Source organism: Gopherus evgoodei, chromosome 12, assembly GCF_007399415.2.
Source record: "Gopherus evgoodei ecotype Sinaloan lineage chromosome 12, rGopEvg1_v1.p, whole genome shotgun sequence".
Taxonomy (NCBI): Eukaryota; Metazoa; Chordata; order Testudines; family Testudinidae; genus Gopherus; species Gopherus evgoodei.
The window spans coordinates 33366930-33387644 of record NC_044333.1 but is presented as its reverse complement, the minus strand read 5'-3'; the positions used below and the strand labels follow the sequence as shown (position 1 = coordinate 33387644).

At 42.4% G+C, this 20715-nt stretch overlaps 1 protein-coding gene across 1 annotated transcript in view; it reads right to left on the bottom strand.

The window, feature by feature from the left end:
• GAN (gigaxonin) overlaps positions 1-19542 on the bottom strand; it is a 53118-nt gene extending 33576 nt beyond the window's left edge. The window contains exons 1-4 of the mRNA XM_030581579.1: positions 19277-19542; positions 2416-2530; positions 787-1137; positions 57-274 (exon numbers count right to left, since the gene is read on the bottom strand). Coding sequence (XP_030437439.1) covers positions 57-274; positions 787-1137; positions 2416-2530; positions 19277-19443 — 851 coding nt within the window. The 5' untranslated portion in view covers positions 19444-19542. The remainder of the gene's footprint in view (positions 1-56; positions 275-786; positions 1138-2415; positions 2531-19276) is intronic.
• Positions 19543-20715: the final 1173 nt, after the last annotated feature.

Genomic DNA, 20715 nt, shown 5'->3' with positions numbered 1-20715 from the left:
CACTAATTGCTTAAATAATACAAGTCATTTCTGTCAGTAACGTACTGAATACTTACACTCTTTCTTCACCACCAACAGTCACTATACACTCAGAATAACCTCTGGGTTTGAAAGAAGCCAACATTGCTTCCCCCTGCTGTGGTGGAGTGAGTGGAATGTTGTTACATTCTTTGACAATCTCCCGTACCAGTGGTTCACTCATCATCTGTTCACGCAAATAAGTTGAATCTAATCCTGAAACCCACACTGCTGACATGACATCCTTCAGGTGAACCTAGGAAACCAGAAAAATTCAAAATTTCCAAAACAGTTTAAAAAACAAAATTCTGTCCACCATACTTTAGAATATAGCTCCAAGGGAATTCTTATGTGCTGTATTTATTTTAATATACAGAAAATACTGAAAAATATTTTATGGATAAAAACTTAATTTATAAATAAAACTATTTTAGAAATCACAGTTTAAGTTTCTATGTCTTGTGGCAAACAATGGTTACTTCCCCTCACCCAACAATAAGCTCATATATCAAACACATAAAGACTAACAACTGTGTTACTTCATTCGGTGTTTTTATCTGCAAACAAGGGGAGGATGCAGCTACAGTATAAGCAACACTTCAGCTCAACAGCTCCCTATCTACTTTCCATCTTTATATACAGTGTAATATCTAAATCCTAGAAATGCAAGAATACAGGAAAAATAAATTATCTGCACTGTATTCCCACCAGGTAATTTTATGTGAGCCCAATTTACTAAACTAACTATGTAATTTAGTGCACACTAACCTTTCTTAATTCTGAATCGTGGGAGATCCATCTAATTACTGCTTCAAATACATATCTTTCATTTCCAACATTCAGCTTTTCCAAGGATAGCACTTCTTTCAGTTTTTGGGGACTCAGTTCCAGGAACTCCTCTGTGCTGCTGACATCTCGGAAGTGAGTTTCCAGATACTCCGAGGCAAGGTAATAAACGTGACGCAAACAATAGTGCAGTGCAAAGTCCCGAATACCAATACAGTTCTCAGCAGCTATACAACCTTCTAAAAACTCACAGCAGAGGGTTTTAAGATCTGTAAGAAGCAGGAGATCAGCTGCCTGCAGAACATCTTGAATAGTGTCTTCATTTAGCCTGATCTGCAAGAGTTTATTGTAAAAAGTTACAACTACAATTCACAATCTGATATAACTTTATAACTGATTCTTAGGGCTGGTCTACAGGATCACTTACGATGATATAACTTACATCGCTTAGGGTGTGAAAAAGACAGCACCCTAAACGACATAAGTTACAACCACCTAAGTGCTGTCCACACTTTGTTGAGGTGGAGTAATTATGCCAACAGAAGAGTGCTCTCCTGTCAGCATAGCGTGTCTTCATCAGATGCGCTGCAGTTGCGCCAATGTAGCACTTCAGTGCAGACTTGCCCTTAGTGGGTGAATAATGGAATGTAACATGGGCATAGAAGATGATTCGAAACTACCATGCAGAAGGATAAAGCCACTGCTGGTGGGCAACTTAACTGGGGAGAAGGGGGGTGCAAGCTGGGTAGAGGGCATCTGAAGGGATGTTTTGTCTGAAGGAACAATGGAATTGTTCAACTTATCTGGGAAAATGAACTATATTTTGCTGGTAGGACAAATCAGCACACACAGAAAAGAGACAGAGCCCCAACTGCACTTTTTTCTTCTTTACAGAGGCCTTGATGATGAAACTATTTTCTTAAAAATGGTTTCAGTTAACTAAGAGCCGATGCCACCTCATGCCTGTTTGAAGACCTGTTTGAAATTAATTCGGCAAGGTCAGTCTGGTTCCTGATGGACAAACCAAAAGCGGATTTTAATCTGTGTTTTGCTGGGAGTCTTAGTAGTGACTAGGGAGGACTGAACGGATGTGGAGAGAAAAAACAAACAAACAACTGTGTCAGCTTAAATGGCTGGAGTTGCTGGATACCAGCAGGGCAATGAGGTGGGAATCTCGGACTGCCCAGATGGAAAATGTTCTGTGAAGGTCTTCAGCCTCCCAGGCTGCCAATCCAGACACCTTTCACAAGTACCAAATCACACATGCTTTAAAACTAACTCAGTGAAGAAACTAGTAAGGGGTTTTTTTGGTTGTTTTTGTTTTGTTTTTTTTAAAGTTTAACATTTATTGTTTAAAGTTTGTTTCTTGGGATATACCACATTAAGCAGAGCAAGAGAACACATCTGAAGTGCTTACAATCTATTTTTGGTTCATACCAGTAGCCTGCATTCTGGCGTATAGAAGTCATTTCATAGCAAAGACTCAAAGCACAAAGTTCACTGTTGCTGCCTTTTTTGGATGACAGGATAAGACAAAAAGCGGGGCTTATCTCTAACTGGTGCTGCTGAATTAGACAGTGAGAGATGCAATAATTCTGTTAAGCACCATACCTGCCCACTGAAGATGTAATCCAGTATTTCTCTCATGATTTCGACAGATATCCCTTCAAGTTCAATCTTATATGTAGATCCATCATCCTTTGGAGGATTATAGTTCAATTTTGTTCTGCGGGGAAAAACAGTAACTAATGAGTCTGCAGTATCTGGTTACCAAAACATCACGGGTAGTAAGTACTTCCTTGCAGAAGCTCTCAAAGCAAAGTACCAGGATATTGTTAGAAGAAAGGATATCACAAAAATACCTACACAGATGCCTGAGCATTCCAACAGGTGTTAGGATCTGAATCTAGAGGTAATGTATATAATAAACAGACTTTATGCCAGCTATTTTGGGGAAATTAGGTTAATATAATTTAAGAGGCTAGTCCTATTAATCAGGAATCATGATTATGGCTACATTTTAGTCACAGGAATTTTTAATAAAAATAATGGGCAGGTCACAGGCTGTAAACAAAAATTCATGGCCTGTGACCTGTCTATGACTTGTACTATATACTCTTGCAGAAACCCTCCTATTAATGAGACAATGCTGTTTAGAGGTTTCAGATCTAACCAAATGTACGACTGTCTAAACAGTGTCCTATTTCAGGCCATAAAAATGGTTAACCTGAAATCACTTACTTCAGCTCAAATCCAAACAACAAGAACAGAAAAAAAAAAATCAATCTTGAGAACATTGTACTTTTAGGGGTTGGGGGATTATGTTTTTGAGAAAAAGTGCCAATATAATAAGCCCAGGAAAAAAATTATATATATATATATATACACACATTCAGAACCATGAAAATGCACACTGAATATACCCCTTTCAATATTTACTCTATCCCCATACGCTATCCTGAGGACAACTGGAAACTATAAGACCACATTATTTATCCATTAGAAAGGTTCACTTTATCAGTGAGGACAAAAATGTTAATAAATTAAGATTAAAAGTAAGCTATGTGATACAGAGATAAAGAGGTCTTGAAATTTCTATTTGTTTTTAGTGTGTTTTCAGTTTTTCAGGAAAAAAAGTAGGTACAGATATGGAGGGTGGGCTGTGCATAACTGTGAATTTCTATAATTTAATTTTAAAAGTAAGATTTTGAAATTGTTTAAATAGAGATGTTTCAGCAAGTAACTATACACGGCTGGTGGAATAGCAGATATTTAATTACAATTCCCAGGACACTGTTTTATTCTGAGTTGCATACTTGCTGCATAGTCACACATATCTAAGTGACTGGGGAGGCTGACAGTTATTAGCAGCAAACCAGCATGCAGAGATTTACATAATTAGTTTGGGTTGTTTCATTCTCTAATTTGGGACTTGGCAAAGATCTTTTCTCTGATTGGCTCCTATACAATACTCCGAACTTTGGAGCTGTTTGGCATCAACAGAGAAGGCTGCATCAGCTTTTCTTATTTCAGCTAAAGGAAATAGAACACTAAGATTTACATGCAAGACAACCCTCCCCACCCCGCAAAAAACAACACTCCATTATATCAAAACAGCAAAGAAAACATTGTATCAACCAATACAAAGGGAACGAGGGTAGGGAAAAAGGGGTGAAGTGGAGTTTTTGTTTGTCCACTTCTCAACTCTGCCCTCCCCTTCCAGGCCAACAAGTTTTTTCCCCACCAGAACAGCTGTCCTATTTGTTATTACATTGTATGCCCTGGGAGTAAGTACAGCCTCTTGATCCAAATTCACCTTTGAAAATTATGTATGCAAAAGTATATTGCTGTTATCCTGGGGAGAAGAGGCCAGTTGACTGAAGAGGAAGAGTAGAACAAAAATAAGGGAGAAACGTTACGAGGATTTTTTAAACTATTTTCTTAAACCATTCAATTTGCAACAGGTCGGCAGGTTCGGCAGACCGTGGCTCCCACTGGCCACGGTTCACAGTCCCAGGCCAATGGGGGTGGCGGGAAGTGGCGTGGGTGAGGGATGTGCTGGCCACGGCTTCCTGCCACCCACATTGGCCTGGGACGGCAAACCGCGGCCAGTGGGAGCTGCGGTCCGCTGAACCTGCTGATGCGGCAGGTAAACAAACTGGCCCAGCCCGCCAGGGTCCTTACGCTGGTGAGCAGCGTGCCGGAGGTTGCCGACCCTGGACTAACACATGTTTGTGGTAGTGACTCAATCCCAAATTAGAAAGTGAGCTCTACCCAATACTAGTTAGAGGGATTTGAACATGCCAAGGCAATACGCCAGACTCCCCATCAATAATAAGCATTGAAACCTCCTCTGCAGATATAGGTACAAACCTACTCACGCCCAGGGCCAGCTCCAGGGTTTTTGTCACCCCAAGTGGTGGGGGGGGAGGGGGGGAGCCGCAACTGCGATCGGTGGCAGCTCCACCGCGTTGTTTTCTTCTTCGGCGGCACTTTGGCAGCAGGTCCTTCCATCCAAGACGGACCACCACCGAAGAGCCCCCTGCCCCTTGGCTGCCCCAAGCACCTGCTTGCTGAGCTGGTGCCTGGAGCCAGCCCTGCTCACGCCAAGACACAATGAAGGCTAAGTTGGTCTCCTCCCAATTCAGGTCCCACATAGCGTTTATGAGCCATCACAGTGCCACCTCCCTAAGCCTTGTTTAATTTTACCATTAAAAAGCTAGACATTTGATAACGTGTCTCGATTTATAGCTATAACACTTTCCTCTCATCAAGCTTGAATTTTGTGCATGCAAAACTTTTTAGATCATATTATAAAACAGGTCAGACATAGAAACATGATGAAGCAGTTTAATGCCACCCACCCCCTCCTCCAAAATACATGTTACAATGAAATAAGTAGGATTTATTTTTCAGGTCACACCCCGGCCCTTTGGCAGCACACATGGAAGCTATCTGTCTTCACCACACCCTGTAGGGTGTGCCAGCTTTCCAAATATTTTGCCTACGTACTTAGTTTTTAGGTGTTCTGAAAAGAATGAGCAATGTCAGATCCCAAGGCAAAATGATCCAGACAACAGCGCAGTATAAAAAATAAAATAAAAAAAAAAGGGAGAGGAAGGAGAATTGTTTTGTTTTTGTTTTGTAAGGAGGAGGATTGCATTTAGTTTAAAGCTTTTCAGAGTACAGAAAAAAGAAGCTGGGCTAAAAATTAGATAATTAAGTTTTTGCAGATTGTAGGAGGAACAAGACAATTCCTTCAAACAGCAGCCACAGAGACATAGCATTCAGCATGTTTTTCTACCACTATCAGCATTTCCAAGTTAGGGCCCCACTTCTATATGTCAGCAGAATTTTCCGCTTCATTTTACTGTGTTTTAAAGGCATTGTGCTGGCTCATGATTTCATTTGCCCCACTATAAATCTGATATTATTCTACTTCAGTCAATGGATTTAGGATTTACAGCCAGTGTGGAGTAGAATCTGGCCCTCAATCTCCAGTCAAGTCTGAGGCCTTGTCTATAGTTGGGTTTTAGCCATCAGTGGCAAGGTGGATTGATTTAAACCCCCATGTGGAAAGCCTTGATTTAAATAATCATTTTAGTTAACTTTTCCATTAGTTCTTCAGTTATTTTCTAAAAAAAAAAAAGATGCACTCTCATTAGTTGATATAACTACTAAAACATGTTGACTTACAACTAAGCAGTGCCTTTATATTAGATTTAGTACATCTTTTTTGCTATCTAGGAGGGTATGCTATAACTATATACATTTATTTAAGCCATTATATATCTTATTATTTTCAAATTCTTATTAGCTGTACATTTTTAGTATGTTAGAAAATGGTGAATGATGGGTGGAATCATAAATATTCATAACTTGAGAAATGAGCTAAGCAAAGCTTAGGGAGAGAGAGACTATAAAATAGGCACACGAGACGACTGGGGTGAGCTCAATGGATGATCCCAATGATAGTGTATCTTGGAGTCAGAGGCTGGCTCCCAATGCCTGTGATGAGTTTTCCAGTCTCTTGCACCCAGTAGGATAGCCCATAGGTCCCCACAGGATCAAGCCCTTAATACAGTACATGACCTATTGTGACATATTTATAAAGCTTGATCTCTAAAGTGAGATGTTTTCCCGATTTTTCTTTATATAATAGAGAAGTAGCCTTTAACTAAAGTTTTTGCTAAAGGTTTATGGGGATTCAGCATATTTATTTAAATGTTTTAAGAGATAATAAATTAAAGCCTTAACATATTTTGTAATTCCGATCTTAAAAACATTTTTTAAAAAGAAAGATTATAATTTAAATAAAATAAAAAATATCCAGTGTAAACAAATTAATTTTCATTTTTTCCCCCAAGAAAATCACTTCTTTTTATGCACCCTTATCAGTGGACAGAAACTACTATAGCTATTCCAGTGCAAAACCCAAGCATAGACAAAGAAGCTACAATTTGCAACAGTTGAGTTCATCTTGGTACAAATTGCAACTTTCCTGGTCTTAAGTTTATGGTTTGTACCATTTAGCTGCACAGGTTGCTGGCCACTGATGGGAGAAACATAACTAAACCCAACTAGAAAACCTTGTCCACCCTACAAAAAACCACAAACACGCTCATTAGTCACAAAAAGTGTAACTGAAAGTGTTGATCACAGCCTGTCTTGGTTTGAACTGTGATCAGAACCAATTAAGGTCTAGGTATATTCTGCAGCATAGACAAGGCTTAAGGCACATCCTCTTATATTAGAAGCACATTTTAAAAATCCTTAACCTTTTTGTGACAATGCATTTGTAAAGTGACCTGAACTATTCTAAAGTAATCTTTAAAAAACAAAAATACAAAAACCCGTACAATATTATTCAACAGGTAACAGCTTAGCTAGTATAAAAAATACTAGTCGTCATTATATCTCTCTGGTTAACTTTAACTTAGCATCTCGATTATAAAGCTTCAAGCCACATCCTCCTGCAGGTGCCACCTAAATTTGGTTTATATATAGCTCATGTTTCCTAACTGCCACTTCATAACAACCTGAAATTGAAAATAGCTTGCAGACTCTTACTGAAACATTTCCATATACATTAGGCATCATTTTGAAACTATGACTTGCCTACTTTGTCATCTCCACTTCTGTTCAAAGGACGACATTCCTGGAGTTTGGCTCTTAACCAAGAGCTGGGCCTTTGCCTTGCTAAGGAATACACATAGTCTGCCAGTTTGTTAACTCTGCTCTCAAACATCTTACCAACAGCTACTAGAAAGGAACAAGACCAACTACAGATTAGGGTTGCTAAATCTACACATTATAAAAAAGAATATTAAAAATCATAGAACGTCAGGGTTGGAAGGGACCTCATAGTTCAACCCTCTGCTCAAAGCAGGCCCAATCCCCAGACAGATTTTTGCCCCAGATCCCTAAATAGCCCCCTCAAGGATTGAACTCATAACTCTGGATTTAGCAGGCCAATGCACAAACCACTGAGCTATCCCTCGCCCCAACTCCCTGCTAACAATTTAGAACTTGTGACTTGATGAGATCATCATCACTGGAAAACAATATCCTTAATGAGTTACCAAAGAGAACTTTTTTTCAAGTACTTTATACATTCCCATCCCATCACTATGGCACCTGAAAGAAGAAAGCAGCACAGTTTAGCCAACCTTTATAGCAATTGTAGAACGAAGCAGTGTAAATGAAAATCAATTATTTAAAAAAACAGTGTGAAGACGGTAGTACAATCATGTCACTCCTTTGTAGATGTGAGAAGGCAGTCAGCTGGACAACTGAGATCTTGGGAGGCTACGAAGAAGGAAGATGAGACAGTCAAGGAGAAACAGAGCTCAGATGAGGATTTCAGCAAAGGCAATGATGTATACAGCCAGCATTGCAGAGTGCAAACTCACAAGATATTGTGTATGTCTGCGCAGCAAAGAAAAACCCATGCCAGCTGACTTAGGCTCCAGGCCAAGCCCGGAAGTCTACACAGCAGTGAAACAGCCACACAGCCAGAGTCAGCTGGCACCGGGTTTTTCTTTGTTGTACAGGCATACCCGCTGAGGTCAAGACATAGAAGGATTCAAAAAAGGAGTATATTTTTGCAAAGATAGCTACAGTCACACTAGATAGGAGAAAATCGTAAAAGGTATACACCCCACATGCGTCAGGATTTAAACCTATCATTAGGTATTTGGGAATAGGAACAGATTTCCCTTTTATTATTCCATAACTGTACACAATAGGGTTTCTTTCATTTTCCTCTATGGCATCTGGTACTTCCGAAGACAGGATACCAGACACTATAAGTCGGTGGTCTGATCCTGGATGACATTTTCTGGGTAGCGACAGGCTGATTTACAAATAGAAGTGTGGTAGAAAGAAAGTTTGAGATCAAGGAGAACGTACAGTGGAAGAAACAGTTGGTCTGAACTGAGAAGGGAGCTAGAAGAGAGTTCTATTTGACTCTCAATTGGTTTCTCAAATTTGAATTATCTTGTCCAAATAAAGAAAATAGTCTCTTTGTATGTGTAGAACAGGACATTGAAAACAAAATCAAGTGTATCAGTTCAACCAACTCTGCATCTAGGGTATTGCACAGATCTTCACCAGTTCCATGGCTCTACATTCTTAAGGACTTGAGCAGTAAATATATATTTTTGGAATTTATTGTGTTTAATATGAAAGATGACTGATTAGTAGACACTCATATTGTAGCGACCTCTGTCTCTTTAGAATTACAACTTTTTGTGTAAACTCAAAATGGGTTAGAGCCACAAAGGGATTTAGGCACTTCAGTCCAAAATTTAGATTCTTAAAACCCTGCACAGCTGATGTCCAATAGCCTAGACACTTAAAGGCCTTTAGGTACCTAAATTTCAGCCAATGAGGCCTTCTTTGTATAGTCCTGCTTTAAGAAGCCCCTAATTAACATCTTTCTTATCAACCTTAGCATGAGCACTGTATACTCCATTACAACTTCATTTTATATATCATTATGCTCCACCATACTCCCATCCAAATAAACACACTCTTAAAAGGCACTTCTCAGGATGGCCAGACACATTGAGTTTCTAGGCCAAGCTACTTTTTGGGATATGGTAAACCAAACGAAAGTTAGAAAGTTTTTCAGAAAGTCAACAACTCAGATACTTCTTAAACAGCATGCTTGAAAATTTAACTCCACTTAAGTCAATTGGAATTTTTTCACTGACTTCAGTGGGACCAGGATTTCTCTCAATTACTTTTAAAACAACTTTTGTGATTTATTCCTAACTTCCTAGAAAAATTCTACCCTAAGATGCAGTATGTGCCATTTCAGGGAGATTGGTAGAGAAGACTGAAGCTAAGGTGAAAACTAGCTTCCCATCCCTGGACTACAGCATGGCTTCAAACCCTGCACACTGAAGCATGTGTTACATCATGGTTTGTGTGTATGTAATTAAAAAGTAGATGAGCTGAAAGGAAGGGTGGGAGTTCAACTTTGGACTGAGGGTAAGCATAGGAAATTTCAATCCCTAAAGTTAGTTTTATCAGTACATGTCGGAAAAAACAGGGCCTTGTATCAAGAGTGCTTCTGCAACTTTAACTACAGCAGCATTTTGCATTAAATTACTTCATTGTTAATGTCACAGTCTCATTCAGTTAAGGCAGTGGTTCTCAAACTTTTGTACTGGTGACCCCTTTCACATAGCAGGCTTCTGAGTGCAACCTCCCTATAAATATATAAAAACATTTTTAATTTAACACTATTATAAATGCTGAAGGCAAAGCAGGGTTTGGGGTGGAGGCGGACAGCTCACGAACCCCCATGTAATAACCTCGCAATCCCCTGAGGGGTCCCTATCCCTAGTTTGAGAACCCTAGAATTAAGGAGACTGTTTTCAAACAGAAATGTTTATGAAACATCTACAGAAATTTTGTAACTGCAGAGAGAAACTGAACAAATGGAAATTTAAACAAATAAAAGCAGAGGAGATTCCAGCACTCATGAGGAAAAAAGACAACACTTCTATTAGCCAATAAATGCTGTAAGACAAATGATACTGTGGCTGCTATATTATTTTCCTAATTAAAATCTTACATAAATTCTAAGACTGATTTTGAAGAGCACTTGATTATTAAGTCCAGTGTTAAGCAATGCTTAGAACTAAATGATTAAAATGTCTTACTCACTGTATACATCTGTCTTCTCACAGACTCCACAACAACAAATCAAAACGCTGTAAATCAATTGTGCTTAGGATAGAAGGAAACATGGAATTAATAATGTGACACAAAGCCTTTCACAGTTGGCCTCCAATTCAAATCCAGTCCAATTAAATGTTGACAGAAAGGGGTTAACATCCTATGGTTGTTTATTGTTAATAATGTATATTACAGTAGTGCCTATGGGCCAATTAATACAGCCCCATTGCACTAGGCACTGCACAAACGAATAGTAATCAGTCCCTGCTCCTCAGAGCTTACAGTCTAAATAGACAAGACTGACACAAGATAAGGGAAAGAGTACAACACAGACAGAGTGAACTGCGAAGGCAGCAAACATCTTGTTAGTTTCAAGCCTTGTTTTATTTAAGAGCCTCCATGAGATTAGTTGGTCAAGTTTTGAAAGGAAAAGTTTGCACATGACCAAAAATATATAAATAAACTACAGTATTTGTTTGCCTGAAAGCTATTTCCATGACTCTGGGGTTAGAGTTAATTTTAAATACATTGAAAAATAGTGTGTGCTTATTTTTACATATACCAGATTATTGTACTGGAGACAAACCAAATCAGATTACTAGAGAAAAAGTAAGATGTGGTAACAGGTACATTACTAAATTAGGAGATTATTTAGTAATAGCACCATGTGCATATGTCTGCTGCAGTTAAGCACAGCAACAATTTGAAAACGAAGGACAAAAACACGTCCATGTAGCTGAAAATCTAAATTTCATTTCAAATACAATACTTAACACTTCAAAACACTGACTGTATAATAAAGCTTATTTTATCTATAAAATATGACTTCAGAAGAATGTTCTTCGTTGACAATAATCCTCACAGGCATAAACACAGCAAGGTCTACCATAAAAGAAAGGAACTGATTTGATCCTAAGATAGGATCATTTTCAGTCTCCTAGGCGATGTCTTCACTGCAGTCAACTCAGGTGCTTGGCACCCAGGTCAGCCTAGATCAGTTTGAGTAGCCATAATGCACATCCCAAATCAAGTTACTGCATCCTCAGTGCTGCAATCACATGTGTGTTGCTAGGTTTCTGGGTCATATCCCATGTGCTGCATGCAATAAACTGAGCTGCTGTATAATTTCCCCAGTGAATTGTGGAAGAACTTGTCTGTCCTTCTGAGTACATGGGAGCAATTGTGGGAAGGCACTGGAGGACTATCCGCACTCAAGTGATTTATTCTTTGTCCTCAGTGCAAAGTGGGCCAGTTACTAACCTGAGTGAAAGTGGCACCTGGGCACTAATCTACATCCCCAGTCAGACTAGCTAGCCCAGAATTTAAAGCATCACTAAACTCAGGTGAGAGGGTTGTGTGTGTGGACAAGTGGGGGCCAAGGGACAACACTCAATAACAGCCTGAATTAACTGCAATGAAGATGTACCCAAGAGTTTAGCCCAGTGCAAATAGTGTTCTCTTTAATACGCTATTACCCAGGTTAGGACAGATAATCTTTGCATGTTACCTACTGAATGTCACTTTAAAAAAAAAAAGGCAAAAGTGTTCACATCACTCAAGGACAGAAATAACTTTTAAAGTGCTTTAAGATCCTGTGAGGAAAGATATAATATAAGTGAAAATATTAATTTAAACAGCCCGAAAGCATTGTGAAGTAGAAAAGCATTATTATCGCAATTATACAGATGGAGAAAATGAGGCCCCAGGGGGGTAAGAGTTACGTTTTCAATGAGTCTCATGCAAGCACAGAGCACCGTGTGTAGGCCTTTGCAGGCCCTTGTTGTTCTGCATATGTAAGACAGTTAAGATTTTCAAAGATTTAAGTATGTACATTGAAAATTATGGTAAAGCTACCAGCCAAGAATCTTAATACAAATACAGCTTATTCCAGTAAAAGAATGCTCTTGCTGGTATAGTTTATACCAGCTCACTGACGGAAGGCAGGGAATCCTAGTGGTCAGAGCAGGGGTCTCAAACTCTCGGCCTGCGGGACATCTGCAGCCAGCGAGCCTCCACAATGTGGCCTGTGGGGCTCCAGCAGTTTTGAGGCCAGGTCTCTCCCTTGGCCTCACCCGCTGCCTCCGGGTGCTCCCAGCTCAGGGGCCCTGACAGCGCAACAGAGCTGAGCAACATCTGTCTGCTCGCTCCAGTGGCTGCCAGCCCCTCCCTGCAGCCTAGGGGCAGGGCAGGGTTGTGCCTCCGCACGCTGCCCCCACCCTGAGTGCCCCTGAGGCCAATCAGATGCTGCGGGGACAGTGCCTGGAGGCAGCATGCTGCTCCCTCCTGCCTTGGAGCCCCAGGTAAGCACCACCCCCCCATCCCTCTCCCAGAGCCTGCACCCGCACCCCCTCTCCACATACCCTCTCCTGCCCCCTAACTCCCTCCCAGAGCCTGCACCCCTTCACCACCTCCCACCCAGAGCCTGCGCCTGGTCCCCACATGCCCTCCTGCCCCCAAACTCCCTCCCAGAGCCTGCACCTGGTCCCCATACCCCCACAGCCTTCAAACTCCCTCCCCACACCCCCAAACTCCATCCCAGAGCCTGAACCCCAGACCCCCACTCCCTCCCAAACTCCTTCCCAGAACTCAACCTCTCACCTCTTCTACACCCAAACTCCCTCTCACAGCCTGCACCCTAATCCCCTACCCCAGACCTCCTCCCCCACCCAAACTCCATCCCAGAGCCTTAGGCAGGTGGGAGGTGGATTTTTTTTTGGGGGGGGGACGGAATTTGGGGACGGGGGGACAGGTTCTGGGCGGCATGAATGACATTGGCCTGCTGGAAGGATTTGAGGACTGGCACTGGCCCTAAGGTAAACTGAGTTTGACACCTCTAGGTTAGAGTATTGATTGGGACTCAGGAGACCCAGATTCTATTTCTGGCCTACTGGGTGACTTGGGCAAGCCACTTCACCTCCCCGTGCTTCAGTTTCCCCCATATGTAAAATGGAGATAATGATATTGATTCATTTGGTACACCACTTTGAGAATTAATGATGAAAAACCCTATGAAAGGGGTAGGTATTATTATTATTACACTAGAACTTTTGCCAGTATAAAAATGTTATAAGAAGCCATCACACTCCTAACCTGCAGTATAGACCTAGCTCTATTCACTTTCCCTGGGTTGTGTAACAGAGTCCCTTTTGACAAGTCAAGATATCAAAAGGACCACCTCTAAAGGGGGCAAAATGGTATGCTGTAATTCTTCTTTGCTCAAGCCTAGTGCTGTACCACAAGATTCAGGTGCCAGAGATGCAGGTGAAGTCTTCTGCCTCTTGTGAGTGAGAAACTTTGCCCTGGTTACACACTGTGGCACCAGATAAATGTGTGCATGTATAAAGTACTCACCCAGCCTTCCTGGATCTCACTGCCCTCCTAATATTGCAAACGTGATTGGATGAAAGAGTCTTGACAGGCCCCCAGGACAACTCAGCAGTAAAGACCTTATTGCCACTTCAGTCAACAAACATTTATGGATTAAGCAGATTTCTTTTACTTGCATCCCAGCTAATGCAATATAGGTGCCCGCAGGTAAGCAAAGGCAGATAGGAACTAGCATATGTTAACCTTCTGTATGGTAAGCCTGTGCAGTTTCAGAATTGCTGCATATTTGCCAGACCCTTCTTTCCTTTCCTTCAGCAGCTGCCATTTTTAACTGCAGTGGGTAACCGGTTTGTCAGAGGGAAACCAACTCATCTGTGCCTCCTGACATACATGTGCCAGAGTCACAACTGTCAGTGTAAGCAATCCCCATGCAAATCTAAAAACAGGCCATATACCTCTCTTTGTAGCCATGCCAGTGCATCAGCATACATACACGTATGTGGGATTTTCTGAGGGGGTGGCTGGGCATGAGCCAAACCTCTCTCTCTTACACACCCTAACCTAAGTATTTACATGCTGATTTGGGCAGATAGTACACAGCTTTGAAAATCTGACCACCAGTGACTTGCCCAAGATTTCAGTGCATGTGACACAGCAAGAAATAGAAACCAAAACTCCTGTCTCACTCCTGTGCTCTAACGATTATCTCCACTTCCTCCCAATTTGGTTACATTTAAAGTACCACCTCACATACTGGATAAGTACAAATCTGATTTCCCAAGAGTAACCACCAACTTCTTCCTGGCTAAGGTAAGGTCCTAGAATAGTTTAATTAATTCTAAACCTTAAACTGGGACCTATATATGGAAGTGAAGTGAACCTCTATTGTGTTGAGGCCTAGGAGATGGTGTCTGGTACTGAGTTCTCAAGACAGACAAACAAGGCCTCATTTAGAATCCTTAGTCTAGGCTTAAGTTGGATGACTTCAAGCTCCAGAACATCCTGCAGTGACACCAAATTTAGCAAACATCAAGCAGCTCTCAGAAATGCAGTACCATTTACAAATTAATATGGTTTGCACAACAATAATGGGACAAGTGTTCACAGCACCTAGATAAAAGCTAAAGATGAGCTACAGAGCAAAGTAATAAAATCGCTTTAACTTTACCACTCCTTTATGATGCATAAAGATGACCTCACATTATTTTTAAGCTGTTTTTTGCCTTGGTTTTAGACATTCTACATTTCATAAATATACACAGTCCCATAACATCTCAGTCACAGGCTACTTCCTAAATTTTACCTTTAGATGCGAAGAGATAATTCCCTTAGTTGCCATGACCTATTTCATCTGAAAGGAAAAACTACTGAACTGTCAAGTTCTGCTAGACACTTCTGTTCTCCAATGCCAGTTCCCTACCTTACCAGTTTTGCTCAACTAAAGACCCTGAGAAGTCAGGGAGTCAGGCTAGACAGCTGGGATAAGAAAAGGAGAAGAGTATAGGAGGCAGGAAGAAGGGGGGGAAATAGGGAGATGAGCAGCATGGGTAAAAAGTGGACGGGGGGAGGGGGCAAAATTACAGTTTCTGTCTCCGAGTTTGGTTTGGAGGAACCTGATATCCGTATTATGGTTGGTTATACGTTGAAAGCCCAAGGGAATTCACTGAAGAGATGAGAAAGCTGAGAGAAACATGATATTGGAGTGTTAAGATATGTCAATGAAAGTTACTTTTAATTAGCAAGTTTCTTGTGCAAGTGGGATTTGTGCTTAAGTAACCTTAACTCTTCTAGCACATATCCATGGGTGCAATTCATGTGCTCTTAAAATGCATGATATTAAATTTTTTCTTCCACAGAGAGCATCCAAATTGATCTTAAGGTATCAATAACTCTAATATTTCAGTTAAAAAGAAGTATAGGCTTTTCAATTGCAAAAGTAGCCTACTTAATGTAAATACATACACTGTCACCCTGGTTAAAGCAGCCTTGCAAGAATATGACGTCTCTAAACCCCTCTCGGCAACCTAATAACCTCAGTAAGCCATTAACTTCAAATCCTACTGGGAACTATCTATCTAAAATACTAACAAAAATTAGTAATTCTAAGAAATATTCAGTTGGCAACAAGGCATTTAAAATATTGGGCCAAATTCTACCCATATTACTCACACTTATTTCAAACTCATTTCTTTGATTAGCCTATCACTGACCTCTCGTCCTTAATGTGGACAGTTAAAAAAATGGATAAAATGTTTGTTATTTATACATCTCATTTTCTGTCACTGTCGCCTGTTTTCTATACCCTCTCTCTTCTTATCCCACTGTGTGTGTCACACCTAACTTTAGGCCCCAATCCTGAAAGCCAATCCACACAGCAAATCTTTGTGCTCTTGCAGAGATCAGGGCTTTAGCATTTAAGTTGAATGGGTAGGGATTAGTTCTTTTTTGGTCTCTCAACTATTATGCAGAAGTAAAAGTACTACAGAAATAATCATGAAGTCAAATTTAAAAGTTACAAAGTTGGTGGGTGGTTTCATTTTGTACATTTTTTTTTAGTTTTAATTGCTAAGCATGTTGAAGATATAATACAATATTTGAAAAATACAGTACTATCTGAAGCCTGTGAAGAGTTGCCATAAATACAGTAATACTGAGGGGAAACAATTTCTAGAACGCATTTTAAGGCATGTCTACACTGCCCCACAATTTGGTCTACAGGAGTGTAGATAGCAGTCAGCACCAAAGTGCTGCACTGTAACTCCCCCATGTGGATGCAGCAGGCACACATTAAAAGGTTCCTAGTTAACATTAACATAACCTGTTTGAAGAGGACTATGCTAATATATAGCACATTGGTGCACACTGCTATTCACATCTCTGTAGTCCAAACTGTGGGGCAGCAAAGACATGCCCTTAATTCTGACAGGGCTGATGCACGTAGTCTCCTGTAGGCACTTAGTAAAGTTCTAACATGTACAATATGTGATGCACAGCATTGTTCCAAGATGCTCAGCTTCAGTGAGTCTGGGTTCATTTATGTGCAAGAACTTCAAATGGTTTGTAAACTCTTGGACTAAATTAAACTGAAGTCTAGAACTGAGTAGTATTGCCTGATGGTTGCTTGAACAGTAATCTATCACATATGAGTACTTTCTGGGAAGTACAATTGCACACGTCATCTACATCTAGCCCAATCTATGCAGATGCTCATAGCATCTTTACAGGCAAATATAATTTGAGCAGATCTGAGCGAGTACCCTAGTATTAAGAGGCCTACCATCATTTGGGATTTACTTTAATACTCGGCTGTATACTGCCTCTTCAGGTACAAGGAAAGAATTGAACATTTGCCACCTGCTTACAGTGGAACAATCCTTGAAAATGTTTAAAAAATAATCTATGGAAATCATTTTAGTTCATGTACTCTCAGTCACACATTGCCATGTACTGTAAATATCCTGCCATCAAAGGCAAAATTGTCACATCGTTGGATTCTTAAGCTCTGACTACAATAGGAAATTTTCCAACTGCTAGCAATGGCTGCACCTGAACCCAGTGTAATTATGGATTAATTGTGAGCACAGTCCAGAATAAATTGTTTAGCATCAATTCAGAAACCAGGATTGTGTTGACTATTGTCTGTCCTGTCCTACACTTGCAGTTAAACTGTGTTCACCACAGTTTTGGTTGTACCTGTTGCTGACACCCATTGCCAATAACGGCCAGTTTTCCCAGTGCAGACTAGGCTGTGGTATATCTGGTGAGATCCAAAGAACATTCAATTATATTGTTAGGGTAAGAGAACTGCAAAATTTTGTACAAAGAAAGAAGCAGCCCATTCATATTGTGTTTAAGTTAAAATAGGTGTATTTCAGAACCAATAAGTGTTTGCTGGAAGCTTACATATTGCCAGAAATAAAACAGTGGACATCATCTGTGACACAGGCAATACATTTAATGCTAACAAGTTGTTTTTTGTTTTTTTGTTTTTTTTAAATCTGTAAACCAACAGTGAAGTAGGATAATGACTAGTTTACAAACTCTGGAAGAGCCACACTGTCACATGAATTTACAAAAAGCAAATAACCAATCCTAGAGTGCTGACTTTGTTTAGGGCATGTAACAGACAATAAACCCAGCTTTTATAAAGGTGAAATTACTCAGCATATGTGTATTGCTCTGAGAGCACTACAGAAAGTACATACTATTGAGAACAACAAACCATACTGAAACAGTGTTCTTCACTTTCATAATCTCCCTACCACTCAGTATTAAGTTTTGTTTTCCCGGCTTGTTGGTTTAAATCATGCCCTTATTATTGCCTAAGTAGTCGGAAAGAGACAACATGGGTGAAATACTATCTTTTATTGGACCAATTTCTGTTGGCATGAGAGACAAGATCTCCAGCTTACACAGAGCTCTTATTCAGGTCTGGGAAATGTACTCAGAATGTAACAGTTTGGGACATTTTCTGTTTAACAAACAAATAACCTCATAATAAAGGCATGAGTTACTGCAACAGAATATCATTTTTCCTCCAAAGGCATTTCAGACCATTCTACAAATGCTCAGTTAATTTTAATCAGCTTGAATTGCAGACTTGATCCAGTTAAACTTTCCTTTTATAAAAGCATATTTTTGTGTTTTAATCACTAGACTGTAGCAGCTCTTTCTTTGGAAGGGTAGAAGTACACACTCAGGAAAGTATTAAAAGCCTTCGATTTCATTGACAGCATATCTATACAGCAGATGGTGAAACTTCCATCTCAGCTGTTTACAACTTGTCTCCCAAATATAAAGGGCAATTAGATTTCTTCCTTAAAAACAAAACAGCTTTTGTTTTTAAGTTATGTGACCACAAGTACACACGCACAAAACCCGACCTTATAATTATTTTCTCTTTGGAAAAAGCTAAATGGATGAGGTTTCTCCCCTTAATTTTCAAAAACAAACATTTCTCTCCCCAGCTGAGATCGCGTTTGCCAGGTTGTAATGGAAACAAGTTGATAGGCACTTAAATAAATAATATTGGTAAACAAACCAAAAATCAGGCTTCCTGTGTCAATTGACTGGCGGCTTCCTAGGAACAGATGCGCTGGGCGGGGAATTGGCAGAGCCATCACACACACAGCAAGTGCCCAACGCTGCAAGGCCGGCGCACTGGGCTGAACTTGCTTTCCAGGGAGAAGAACCTGGGCGTTGCATGGCCCCTGTGGCCGAGCAGCGGGCTAGCTCGCGGTTCACCTTCCTCCGCCGACGGGGCCCGTGGGCAGGTGCCTCTTAGGGAGCGGAGAGGCTTGGCGCGGAGCCAGGGCGCGAGCGCCGCCGTTGTGCAGCCGCCTCAGCGCCGGCCGGGGCCCGCGGCCCCTTTCCCTCACCAGCACGCCAGGGCCCCGCGCCCCTCCGGCCCGTGCCCCAGGACCCCGCTCCCGGCCCGCCCCTGGAGCCCGCTCACCTGATGTAGGGGCTGGCGGCCGCCAGGATGTTCTTCTGCACCGGGATCTCCTCGCCCTCCAGCACCAGGTGCGCGTCGCAGAAGCGGCTCTCCTCGCGGAAGGAGCTGAGGGCCCGCAGCAGGCGCGCGGCGTGCTGGGGGTCGCTCACCGCGCTCTGGCCCGACATGCCGCTGCCGCCCGGGGTCGAGTCCCCACCGCCCGCCAGGGCCACGGCTGAGACCGGGGCCGGCTTCGTCTCGCTGCGGGCTCGCCCGCCTGCCGCGTCCCGCTCCTCGGTCCCCTGACTGCGCGGCTACCGGCTTCCTCCCTCACCGCCCCGGCACCATCGCTCCCGGCCCGGCTCGGAGCTGACATCATCTCCCTGCGCTGCCCGGCCCCGCCTGGCGGGGAGGAGCCGGAGAGCCGCGCGGGGCGGCGGGGGAAGCGAGGAGGACTCTGGCCCCCCGGCTGGGGCGGGGCCGCCGCCCTGACGCTCGGCTTCCCGCCCGCCAGTCGCTCCCCGCCGCGGCCCATTGCTCCCGCCCAGCTCCCCTCCTCCCTCGCTGGGTCTGTCCACACTGCGCCCCTCTGCTCGGGGCTGAGCCCAAGCCGCCTTCAAGGGGCCCGCATCAGGCTGACTGGGGTCAGCCAGCGCTCAGGCCCTGGCTCCTAGGGCTGCGCTGCGGCCATGGGTCAGGGCCCCAGGCTTGTTGTGAGTTAGGTACAAGCCCTGTTGTTTTGCCGTGTGGATGCTGCTCAAGCCATAGGCCCGAGTTAGAACAGCTGCCTAGTGCCCTGTGGATGTGTGAGCACATCAGGCTCTTGGTGTAAACACAGGTTTACAGGGCATTGTGGGGGCTCAAACATGGGCTTGGAAACAGTGAGTCTGCAAGCCCAGGTCCCATAGACCTGGAAGTACAATGTAGTGTAGTAGACATACCCTCTGAGGCCTCCCCCGGCTCCCACTGCAGGACATAGGAAGCAGGGATCTTCCTGCTGGCACCAGCTGTTGTAACTGCTCTGACATGGGAAAGAAAGTGATTCCCAAAGCTATGACCGCCTTCCAGCTCTCTGCCAAGGGCAGTTCTGAATTCATGCAGGTGGAACCTTCGGGGTGTCTGGTGCAGGGTACCTTGGCCTGGACAAATTGGATAAATGTTTATTTTTGAAAATTTAGGGGAGAAGCATCATCCATTTAGCTTTTTTGACATTCAAGGGATGGGACTGAATGCAAAGCATTATCCATCTGCAGGGCCAGCACCAGGGGTTTTGACGCCCCAAGCAGCCAAAAAAAAAAAAAAGCCGTAATTGTGATCGCGATCTGCGGCAATTCAGCGAGAGGTCCTTTGCTCCGAGCGGGAATGAGGGACCCTCTGCCAAATTGCCTCCGAATACCTGAAAGTGCTGCCCCGCTCTAGAGTTGCCGCCCCAAGCACCTATTTGATAAGCTGGTGCCTGG